The sequence below is a fragment of the Callospermophilus lateralis genome, chromosome 1, assembly GCF_048772815.1.
Source record: "Callospermophilus lateralis isolate mCalLat2 chromosome 1, mCalLat2.hap1, whole genome shotgun sequence".
In the NCBI taxonomy this organism is placed as follows: Eukaryota; Metazoa; Chordata; class Mammalia; order Rodentia; family Sciuridae; genus Callospermophilus; species Callospermophilus lateralis.
The window spans coordinates 171,605,386-171,618,231 of NC_135305.1; the positions used below are offsets into that span (position 1 = coordinate 171,605,386).

Sequence of the window (12,846 nt, forward strand, 5' to 3'; positions counted from 1 at the left end):
ATACTGGAATGCGGATTTATCGAAGACAAATCCAAATTTCCACATCTCCAGACAATCCAAAGAGAAAGTCGAGGGTACACACAGAGAGATCAGGCTGCAGGGAGAGGTGCTCGAAGGGAGAGCCACCTGTATGTCTGCAACCACAGAACTGCCATCTGCTCCAGGTACCGCACATTCTGTTCGACAAACATGTTTCAACCCGAGCAAATGCAGAGCCAGCCCTGATTACGGAACCAGGTCCCTGCAGCTCTCAGCTCTTCTTGGTTTCCACACCTTCTGGCAAGTGCCATGGTAGCAAAAAATCCCCAGGAAAACCTCAGAGTGAAAGCCCCGCCCTCACCCAGAGACAGTGGGATTTTCCCAGGGAGAACTGATGTAGGGTTTCTCGGATCCCATCAGCTTTTTCTTTCAGAAGTTCTTAACCAGAAAAAGATGAATAGCCATTCATTTTCTAAAATTGTTTTAAATTTGAATTTATTTTTAAAGAATCCCATAAAAACATAAAATTGTACATATTTACAGAATCCCATGTAATGCTTCAGTGCTGGTATACATTGTATGGGTTAGACAGCTTTTGGTAACGTGACCAAAATATCTGACAAGAATATAATAAATCTCTCCTCCTAAGAGGCAGGAGGATCGCGAGTTCAAAGCCAGCCTCAGCAAAAGCAAGGCCCTAAGCAACTCAGTGAGACCCTGTCTCTAAGTAAAATACAAAATAGGGCTGGAGATGTGCCACAGTGGTTGAGTGCCCCTGAGATCAACTCCCCACTATCCACCCCCTGCAAAAAAAAAAAAAAGAAAGAAAGAAAAATGAAAGAGCCTTTCTCAAAAGCCCCTATGATGCTCCATAAATCTCCTAGGAGAGGGTTTTTTTGGCTCATGGTTTCAAAGGTTTCAATTCATGGTTGGTTGACTCCATTCCTTTGAGCCTAAGGTGAGGCAGAACATCATGGCAGAAGGTTATTATGGAAGAGAGCTGTTCTATTCATAGCAGCCAGAAAACAGAGAGAGAAAGAAAGGAAAGAAAGAGGCCAGGGACAGGATACAGTTCCCAATGTTACTTCCACCCAGTGACTGACTGACTTCCTCCAACCGCAGTCCAACTGCCTATATTTTCCACCTTCTCTTAGTAGTCCAGTCAAACCACTAGTCTATCAAATGGATTAATCCACTAATGAGTTAGAGTCCTCATGATTCAATCACTTCCCAAAAGCCCCACCTGCAGGATCTGGATGTTGATGCACTGGGGACCAAGTCTTCAACACACGCTCTTGGGGAATATTCTAGATCCAAACCGTAACATCATGTAATGCTTAAAGTAAGGTAAACATATCTCTTCAACTGCTTATCACTTCTTTATGATGAAAACATTCAAAATCCTTTCCTCTAACTATTTGAAATATACGTACATTATATTATCTATAGTCACCCTACTATGCAATAGCACCCCAGAGCTTCTTGCTTCTACCTGTTCCTTGGTCCCCAGAAGTCATCTTCTCTCTACCCACCTCCATGTTCTTTATTCAATGAAGAAATCCAAGTTTATCATCCAGAATGGGAAGAGGAAGCTCATGGGGGAGAGGCTGCTTCAGAATCAGATGGCTCTGAGTTTAGCTTCTGGCTGTACCAACTCACCAGCCCTGCACACGTGACTTAATTTTCTCAGCCTCAGTTTCCTTAACTATGAAATAAGAATAGTAGCATAACGAGGTAGTTAGTAGTAACTCTGTGTTTTGTGGGAGGTATTAGTCCAAGAATTTTGTATTTGTGCTTTAATCCTTTCCACCTTTCAAATAGGTACCATGGTTATCATCATGTATTACAACAGTACAATATTATTTTCATAATCATCATAATGGGATACTAGCATTATCCCCTTTGTATGGATAAAAATCTGAGGCAGGATAAATCTACTAATTTGTTCAAGGTTGCACGGACCCTCATGCAACATGGCTCCATCTCTGAGCCCTTAACCCCTCCTGTGAGCATCATAAATTCATGTCAATGCCAGGATGAAGGACAAGGTAATGATTCAATCTGAATCCCATCCTGTGGTTTCTAGTGAACTCCTTTTTCTCTACTTCCATTATCATCAATTAAATCTATAAACCCATTCATTAGATGTTGTGGCTTGTGAATCCTGTTATATAGACACAAGGTAAGTGGAGAGGGTAAATAGTTAGTAGCTGCAAGAGAAAATTCTGGAAGAGAATGAGACTATTATGATCATACCAGCCATTTATTAAGCAAAATACAAAATTTTTTCCCATTTTCTTTTCTTTTTTAAGGTGCTGGGGATCAAACCCAGGGCCTCACCTATGCTAGGCAAGTGCTGTTACCACTGAGCTATTATCCCCCAACCCCCATATTCTTAATTTGATATTTATATAATATACTTCCCTGTGTATAAAAGTCTGAAGAGATTTTTTTAACAGATTTAATGATTATTTACTGCTAATTATACGTCTTTTCTTTGGACACAGATATTTTATACTAAATTAATATTTATCGTGTATCTACCTCTTACACTAACTCATGCTTATATTCCACAAGTGCTATCTCATTGTCTCCTCACAACAACCCCATGAGCAAGGAGCCATAGCTGCCCTTGTTCTACAGAGCCACAAGAAAGGTAGCGGGGCGCAGTGGCACATGCCTGTAATCCCAGTGGCTCAGAAGGCTGAGGTAGGAGGATTGCAAGTTTTTAGAGGAGGAAAAATTTATCTGGCTCATGGTTTCAGAGGTCTCAGTCCATTCCTTGGGTCTCAAGGTGAGGCAGAACATCATGGCAGAACAGTGTGGAGGAGGAGAGCAACTCAGGACATGATCAGGAAGCAGAGAGACAGAGGCTTCACTCACCAGATACAATATAAACCCCAAAGCCACACCTTCTGTGACCGTCCTCCAACTAAACCCTGCCTGTCTACAGCTACCACCCAGTTAATCCATATCACTCGATCAACCTACCGATTAGGTTGCAACTCCCATAATCTAATCATTTCACCTTCAAATGCTCCTGCATCATCTCACACATAAAACGATGCACACACACGTCCAAACCATAATATCTCTTTTGTGTCCATTTCTGCCATGAAGACATTACTATTTCAAAAAGGCTAAGAATACTGATCAGAACAGCTAGGTGTTTCATGAAATGAAATGACATTGGAAGTTGGTCTTGGCAGTAGTTGGGGCTAATAAACTTTCCAGCCATCCAGCCATGCTGGATGGTGAACCTCAGTTTCACTCCAGCCCCCATCTGTTCTTGCCTGATCCCCTGCCACTGTCTCCCCCCGGTCTCTCCATTTTCTGTCTTGCCCCTTCCACCTGTAGGGCATTCTCTACCCAGCAGCTGATGGGATCATCTTAAATAGAAATATAATTGTGACCAGGCACCGTAGCATACGCCTGTAATCCCAGCAGCTCAAGAGGTTGAGGAAGGAGGATTTCGAGTTTAATGCCAGCCTCAGCAACTTATTGAGGCCCTAAACAACTCAGTGAGACCCTGTCTCTAAATAAAATACAGGATAGGGCCGGGGATGTGGCTCAGTGTTTGAGTGCCTCTGAGTCCTGAGTTCAATCCCCAGTACCTCCCCTGCAAAAACCCTTCCATCCTTAACTAAAATGAGTGTATTGATTTACCCTTTTAGAAAAATCAGTCCAGCTACTGTGTAATGAATGCAGCATAAGGGCGAGATTAAGGAGGAAAGCAAGGAGGCCTCTGTCATGGTCCACATGAGGATGGTGTGACTTGACTGGGACTCGAATTGGGGCTGGAAAGAGGTGGGATATACTTTGGAAGGAAAGCACAAAAGCACGGTGATGGATTGCATGTTTATAGACGGCATTTTAAAATCTCATCAAGATATTCCTAAAGATTGCTCTGGTTTCTCAAAAGCATGGCACTCAAAACTAAATGAAATATAACAAACAGCCATCAACCACTTACCCACTATCAGGAACCCATAGGATTTGAGAAGAAAAAACAAGACTCTATGCCAGGAATTTAGAAAGAAGGACCAGGCTTCCTGCCCTCAAAGAGCTAGCAGTCCCAGAGGGACAATAAATATGATGGAAATCATAGCAGAGGAAGAATTGTAACTGCAGAATTATCCACAAGCCCCAGAGGTGATGACATGGAGGTGACGGTTTAAATTCAGGAAAAATATAAGCCCTAGCATGAGGAGCAGCAAGATGGCAGAGTTACCAGGTGTGAAACATTCTGTGTGGTCAGGAATCCCAGATAATACAGCCCAGGCAAGTTGAGTCTGGCGAAATGAGAAGGTGTACAAAATGAAGAGTATTTTGTCCCAGGGCAAGATGTTAGACCTGATCCCTCTAAGCTGAAGTCCCCAAGTATTTGTGCCACCCACAATACATAAGATCATTTCAGTGACATGCAGACTAGCATGCATTAAATAAGTACTTAGGCATTCTAATGTCTGCTATATTGTGTGTCCAGTCTATGCCATAAAATTTCCCTTCAAAATAAATCAATTCATGTTAGGTAAGTCAATTTAAAGAAAAAAGCATCAAGTAAATCATACAATAGGCAGACAGATGTGGGCCAAGCCATGAGAGTCAAAAGTGAGAGGCCATCATTTGGGGCTCTTGCATGTGGACAGGGGAGACCCACTGAGAGAGTTTGCACAGGGAATTAGTGTAAGAGAATTTGCAGATGGTGGGGTTCATCTCATGGTCAGGAACAGGATGGAAATCCTTCCTGTGTGCCTGAAACTAATTAATAGGATTATTTTGTTGTCCACAGAAGCAAAAATCATGGGTAGGGACTAGAATCGTGGAATGGGAAATGGAAGATTGAACCAGAAAGAAACTTTCCAGCAGATAGAATTTTCCAGAAGGTAGAAAATCCATTGCACTTGGAAACTGAGGAATAAGCATGAGGAAACAAAGAGACCCGGGATGACTCCCAGGTTTCTATCTTGATGTTCTGAGTAGATTTTGCAGGGGTGTGGGTGGGGGGCAAGCAAAGAGGGCCTAAGAGCCCCTAAAACAGATCAGACAGTCAAAAATTTTATTTAGGTTCATTATTCCTTTATGTTCCAAAATAGAAAGTCCGTCTGCTTCTAGTGAATGAAGGTTTAGAAGTCGTCCAGTGGGTGTTAGCAGGTGATGCCAGTTGTGCAACTGGAGAATTTGGATGGATCTGAGTGTCACCAGATCTCTCTCTTCCCTTCAACCTGGAGAGTCTGCCAAGGGCCAGGCTCACCTTCCTCATCACTTCCAGGTCAATGTGCAGGATCCACATGCCCAATGGGGAATTACTAACAGTGATCTGAAAATCTCCAGAGTACTTTTAGCTATGCCTCTATAGTTTTTAACATTGCTTCTTATCTCGCTTTTCTATATAAAGACAAATTCCCACCAACAGAAGAACATTTGGAAAAGGGTGGAAGGAATAGGGAGATGCCCTTCGTTGGTATGGAACTTGCTTCCTGTAATATTCTTTTCTTGCATTTGCCAGAATTAGAGCAAAGGATAGCAAGGGAAGGTTTTCCTGAAGGACACCTGGCAAGAGGTGACAGAAGCGGAATTGTGAGATTTTGCACTCCACCCACACACACACACACCCCAGCCTTGCACAATATCTTTCAGGAAATTCCCTACCTAAAAGACTTTTTAGCACATAAACACATTAAGTCATCAGGTGGTTTTCCAAGGTGCTTTCTGGGATCAGTCAATGAATCTAGTTCGAGTCTGATGTTGGGACACAGCTCCTCCTGTCCATGGAAGTGAACCCGGCCTGCTTCTCCTTTGTTTTCTATTATCTAGAGCTCCTAAATCTGCATTCTGCTCCTGGGCTCCTGCATTTCCAGTGAAGGAGCACTAGGCTTCCTGGTAAAGTGTGTTCCCCTGTGCTCTCACCCACACATTAATTTGGCTCTGGTCTTTTTTTTCCCCCTAGGTATTTATGGGCCATCGGTAAGAATGTCTGGAAGAGATGGAAGAAAAGGTTTTTTGTGTTGGTGCAGGTAACTCTTTAACTCAGTCTTAAGAGCTATCCGAAATCAAGATGTGTGAGGAAGAATGAATGCTTTTTCACTGAGGTGTAGCTTACATACAGGACACAAAGCTCAAACATCATGCTGGATAAATTTTTACAGATGATGTATCCATGTAAACACCATTCAAACAAGGAAACAGAGCATTTCTAATACCTAGAAGGCTCCCTCTTGCTCTTTTTCCTTTTTGGTATCACTTTAACATTTAAAAAAAAAAATCAAGGAATGCCTGTTATTTTTTTCATTCTAACAATACAGAAGTATATCAAATAAATAGGGGAGAGAAGGCCCCACTCTGCCCAGTTCTCTGGCAGGAAGGAGCCCACATGTGTCTGATTAAGGCAGCAGGGACACTGACATTGTCTTCAAATAATGTGATATTTCTAAAAGCCCTGAGGTAAGCAAGATGAGCAAGATCAAAATTTGGAATTACCTGGAGGAGAACACTTCACTCTCTTGGTGAGGTGGTTTCAAAAGTCTTCAGCAATGCCCCCATAAGCATGTTTGATAGAATATTTTTTTCCAGATCAAAGCTAACCGAAGTCTTCCCGTGTCTCCACAACTTAAATAGACATTTTTCCACATTTGCACATATAGCTCTGGCTCCATCCACATATCGTTCTGGATCCTTCCCCTGTAGAATTTTCCCTTTTTGATGGACTTCTGGGCTTTCCCAATGTGGATTATTATTAACAATGCTGTCCTGATATCCTAGCAGCTTGGGAGGCTGAGGTAGGAAGATCTCAAGATCAAAGCCAGCTTCAGCAATTTAGCAAGGCCCTAAGCAACTCAGTGAGACCCTGTCTCTAAAGAAAATATGAAAAAAGGCTGGGGATGTGGCTCAGTGGTTAAGCACACCTGGGTTCAAGCCCTAGTACCAAAAAGGAAGAATTCTATGAGAATCACCTATGCATCTGTAGCTACTGAGGCAGATGCAGATATTGCTATTAATGATATGTGGTAATATAAAAAGACTATCTTGTTTCTCTTGAGTGTTGCTTCTAAAACAGAAGTTTTCCAGAAATAGTAATAGTGTATCCTTGAAAAGCCTTTAAAAAAAAAAAAAAAAATATATATATATATATATATATATATATATATATATATATATATATATATATATATTTTATCAGGACCTTTTAGTTACAAAAGAATTCGCCATTATTCATTTCTAATTTTCAGACTCCCCCAGAGTATATGCACTGCCATTTGGTTTGCAAACTTTTAATGTAAGCTGTACTTGGAAAGACCTCAGAGTGAGCCAGCTTGTAATTCAGTGACAAGTGGGGCTCACCGGGTTCCTTGGCTAATATTGAGAATATTACCAATCATGAAATCTCACTATAAAGCAGCACCCTTCTAGGTCTAAGTGACCTTGAAAGTTCCACCAACCCTGAACTTCCACTCTTTTACTACTCAAATACCTGCTCTTCCCACTAAAGCAAAATGTAGCTCTCTGCTTATAAGAAAGACGCCGTCTTTGCTTTCATAATTGCTACAAGGTAAAGTAAAACCATAAAGTAAATTAGCCAGAAGGAAAATCTGGGAATGGTCCCCATCCCCCAAAATAACCCTTAATTAAGCCACAGAAGACACCCCATTCTGAGACGCACTCCATCAGTCTGTCAACTTACCAATACTTACCGAGCCCCTGCTTTGTGCAGGGCACATTGAGAGGACATAGACGAGAACTAAGAAGTCTGGTCTCACTTCCAGAAAGGCCATCGGTTAGGGTTTTTAATATACAAACAGCAGAAATAGACTCAGCTAATTAAGTATTTTTAAAAAGGAAAAGAAATGAATTACTAGAAGGGTTGCAGGTGGTACCCAGGATTCTTGAAAAAGCTGAAGTCCAGGGTGTCACGAGTGGGGTCCTAGGTCAAATGGGTCCTGACCATTTTCTATTCTCATCACTCCACTGGAGGGTCAGATTCCAGAGAGAATCAGATTGATCCAGTGTGGGTCATGCACCTGACTTTTAGCAAGGGGAAGGGGTTGCATTTTGACTGATGATCCTAGTGGGCTATTTCCAGTGCAAACTGAGGATGCCCAGAAATGGGCGCTGGGCAGGCAAAAACAGCCAATGTCTGCTTTAAAGACAGCACAGTGTAAATAGGGAGACAGGCCATGGAAAGAAGCAATGCTGGATGGGGGTGATTCTTGCCCCTCTGTGTTTCCTGTACTTTTGGCAAAGCACCTTCTCTTAGAATCCCTTGGGAGGGTGCCTGGCCTCCCCTAGCAGGCGTAGTGCTATTTCAAGACCAGTTCTGTTTCTGATTCACCTCTGGCCTTCCTTTTGCCACCACACCTATACACACTTCCTAGCCAGTGTCTGGTATGGGCATCCGGGACCTGTTTGGAGGAACAGGAAGAAACAGAGAGAAGAAGAACTCAGGCAATGCCTGGCTGGTTCTGAGAAAAGACAGAGCATGTGGCCTGGACAGTGGGTGAGACATCTTCCCAGAGGAACTGGACAAGTGACCCTTGTCCCATGGCATGGATCTCCCCTCCACCCTGAGGCCACTAGCAAATGCTCCACGGAATGCGTGACTTTCCACCAGGAATCTTCCCAATGACAAAGTGCTTAGAAGACTTCGCTGATCTCTTACTTTGGAAGAGACTTTAGAGGGGGAAACTCTTTAGGAAAACAGCAAGAGGAAATGGGCCAAAAATCTCAGCGGAGCCGTGTCTGTGCAATCTGTGCTGGACCGAGAAGGAGAGAAGGATTTTTTTTTTAGGCTGTGCAACTGGAACACAGATGTTTTAGGCCCTTCACACAGAGCCTTCCTCCAAGAGAAGATGAGAATCACACAGTAGCTCCAAAGCAAGCTGTGTGCTCACTTCTGAAAATCATAAAAGGGCATCTAAGGCTCGGCGGTTTTCCTAGAAAGGCAGAAGAGACGAATTTCAGGATTTTGTGAGGTTTTTTTCATGCAAGTCAGATTCTGATTCATTTTGAAGAGCCATTGAGGTGCACTGGGTGCCTCTATCCCCCAGGTTAAATATCCCATTTCAACCTATATCAAATTCCTCCCTTACACCCTCAGAGACCTGCAGAGGTGACATGACAGCCCCATCATCACCAAGGTAATGGGGAGCCTGTATGAGAACTCAGGTCTTCTGTCTCCATCTCTGCCCTATTTATTTATTGCAACAATGCCTAAATCCAATTTGGGTGGCCTACCTAAAAAATAGCGTTTGTATTATTTGAGGGATTTTTCCATTTTTTTCTTCTCCCCAATTTATGTGATCCCATTGAAAAGCACTGTATCAAAATGATAAAGAGAAAAAAAAAAAACCCACTCCCTTTAAAACAATCTCAGTTGACAACAGGGCTGCAGGAGACAAGTTCAAGGTCACCCATCCTGGCCCAATTCAGAGGAAGCAAAAATGGGCCAGGTTGTTTGAAAACTGAATGGCTGTCCAGGCAGTGAAGATAGGCCCTCCAGTAGCTGCATGCAGTGAAGAATATCATTTGTTGGACATGACAATGATTTCTAGTTTTGTTTTGTTTTGTTTTTAGCCACACTGACACTCAAAATGCTAAAGTGAAATTAGAAGACCCAGTCTGGTCAAATCTGTGAGAAGGCGTGGGAGCTGGGAAGGGAGCAGACTCCCCTAAATCTGCCCTGGTCTCCCAGGCAGCCTCAGTGGGATATGTTGGGGGGACATTATTAAAAAAAAAAATGAAATAGAATAGTTATTGACCCGAATGACTTTCTGTATCTTTGTTCCTCTCAGTTCAGATGTTATGTCTTATGGAATCTATTTTATAGAGTTGGCAACCCATAATTCCCAAAATACTTGTGATTTTATACATTAAATTTAATACATGGGCTGGGGTTGTGGCTCAGAGGTAGAGCACTCGCCTAGCATGTGTGAGGCACTGGGTTCGATCCTCAGCACCACATAAAGTGAAATAAAGATACTGTGTCCACCAGAACAAAAAATAAATAAATATTAATAAAAATTTAATACAGAGGAAATTGTTTGAAAACCCTAAAAGAAAGAGAGGACGTCCAATATCAGTATCCCCCGCCCAACAGTCTACTTTAGTGTTTCTTACACACAAGTATTTAAATCCTCCCTACATGAGATCCCTGCCTAATTCAAATACTAGGGGAAGAAAATGATGGATGATAAAGAGGTATCCTTCTAGCCAGGGACAAAGGACATCTTCAGAGGGATGTTGAGCCCAAGCATGCACAAGGCCCTGGATTCTATCCCCAACACTACCAAAAACTCATACCCATTTAAAGATAAGGAAACTGTGTCACAGCAAAATTATATGAACTGTCTGGGGTTATACAGCTTGTAGAAACTTAATGGGTCTGAAAATCAAATCCAGTCTGTACAGCTCCAAAAATGTGCCTCCTCTACCACGCCAGATGGCCTTCTTGACGTCAGTCAGGAGTCTGGAATTGACATGCTATAATCCTTTGTTCACAATCACATCACGTCACGTTACAAATGGTCCTTGGTCCCCAGCAGTTGGGTGCCTCATACCATAAAAATTTGTCCATCCTCAAATCTTGGTTCAGTCATTCAGCTACCTCATGAATACCTTGTCCAACCACCAAGCAGGCCAAATCCTCAAGTCTCACAGAACCTTACCAGAGCTCAAATTATACTACAGAGCCACAGTAACAAAAACAGCATGGTATTGTCACCAAAACAGACACATAGACCAATGGTACAGAAGACACAGAAACAAACCCACATAAATACAGTTATCTCATACCAGAAAAAGGCACCAAAACATACATTGGAGAAAAAAAACAGCCTCTTCAACAAATGGTGCTGGGGAACCTGGAAATGCATATGTAAAAGCAAAATGAAATTCAACCCCTATCTTTCACCCTGCACAAAACTCAACTGAAAGTGGGTCAAAGAGGTAAGCACTAGAACAGAGAGTCTGCACCTAATAGAAGAAAAGTAGGCCCAAATTTCCACCCTGTTGGCTTAGGAGCTAACTTCCATAACAAGGACTCCTAAACCATGGACCTCTCCTGTCATCATTTGTCACTGTTAAAAAAAAACCCTAGTCTGAAACAATGTGATCAGCATCTGTGCTTGACACAAGGGTAGAAATCATGTCTGGGTTTCTGCTCTTTATTTTCCCTCAACAAACTCAATACCTAAGTATTTACTGAATGAGCAAATGAGCCATAATAAAGAACTCATTTCTAGAATACACATATATAGACTTTGGGCAAAAACTGGTAACCAGAGCCAGTAAAAGCAACCGCTGGTTAATTCTCAAGGAACAGCAAGAATAGGGAATTTAGGAAAAAAAAAATGTATCCCACTGTTAAGTTATACATCCAAGTATTTTAATCTTTTATAGACAGAAGGGGAAGGAACTTCAGAGACAAGAAAGGGCCAACCTTATTAAATCACAAGTGGATTGTGCTTGATAAATACACTGGAAACTCCGAGGCAATCTCAAAGGTTCTGGATAGATCCTATATGTTAGAACAGTGAATCTCAGATGTAAGTATACATTAAGAAACATCTGAGACATAATCCCAGTGACTTAGGAGGCCAAGGCCGGAGGATCCAAGTTCAAAGCCAGCCCCAGCAACTCAGCAAGTCTCAAAATAAAAAATAAAAAGGGCTGGGGATATGGCCCAGTGGTCACGCATCCCTGGGCTCAATCTCCAGTACCAAAAAAGAAAACGAAAATAGAAATATCTGAGACACTTATAAAAATGTGGATTCTCAAACTTCACCCTGACCTGAGTTTGTTTTGCTTTTTTTTTTTTGGTGTGGGGGGCGGCTGTTCTGGTTTTTAGTGCTGGCCTTAGAACCCAGGGCCTCCAGGTCACGCACTCTACCCTGAGGTAGGCCCCAGCCCCCTGACCTGGGAAACTGATCCAGTTGGTCTGACTTAAAGACTCTGCCTATTTGTAACTTTTCCCCACCCCAACACACAAAGCACTACTGCAGCTGGCCGCAGGAGACTGCAGGTCACCTTTTTCTACTTTAAACAGGTGTCTGGCAAAGAGCTGAAGTGTTCCCCGTGAATCAGAGGTCCAGCCATCTTTTCAATAAAGCCTTTATGACCATCCCCTCAGAAGTCCCAACAGCCAGCAGGTGCAGTGAGTGGCACACATCAGCAATCCAGCAGCTTGGGAAGCCCAGGCAGGGGGATCAGAAGTTTGAGGCCAGCCTCAGCAATTTAGCAAGGCTCTGTCTCAAAATAAAAAATGAAGAGATACTCTACCCTGAGAGTTCTTGCAGTTTCTTGCTTCAACTGTGCTGGGACCCAACCTCTATCAAGCCCTGGCTAGCCACTCAGAGCCAGCAACCCTTCACGATCTCCGCAGGACACCCTTGAACTGACCCAAGTGCCTCGCAGCTGCCAGCCAGGTAGACCACGTCCACCTCACAGATGCACTAGAACTGCCTCTGGGACCCAGAGGCCACCATCAACTGTCAGATCTGCATGGATCGCTAAGCCTCTGACCTGTTCGTGTCTTACTGCTTGGACTGTGATGATGTGGCTTTGAAGAACTTTGCCGAGAACTTAGCATGCTGAAAACGAATGGGGCTGCAGAACCAAGGAGGGACCCCACCAGGTGGTCGAATCTTCCTTCAGGATGTCACGAAACCAGGCCGTGAGGACTGGGAGAGTCGGCTGAATGCCAGGGAATGTGCTTGGCGCTTGGAAAAAAAAAAGTGTCAGCCAGTCACTGCTGGGACTGCACGAACTGGCCACTGACAAAACTGACCCCAGCTTTGTGTGACTTCATGGAGACTCCTTACCTGAATGAGCAGGTGACAGCCATCGAAGAAATGGGTTGACCGTGTAACCAAT

The 12,846-nt window shown here is 43.0% G+C and overlaps 1 protein-coding gene across 15 annotated transcripts in view; it reads left to right on the plus strand.

Annotated features, from left to right (window-relative positions):
* Cadps (calcium dependent secretion activator) overlaps positions 1 to 12,846 on the plus strand; it is a 480,817-nt gene that overhangs the window by 297,295 nt on the left and 170,676 nt on the right. For all 15 annotated transcript variants that reach the window (XM_077105438.1, XM_077105450.1, XM_077105449.1 and 12 more), the window contains one exon: positions 5,930 to 5,996. In XM_077105438.1, the coding sequence (XP_076961553.1) occupies positions 5,930 to 5,996 (67 nt within the window). The remainder of the gene's footprint in view (positions 1 to 5,929; positions 5,997 to 12,846) is intronic.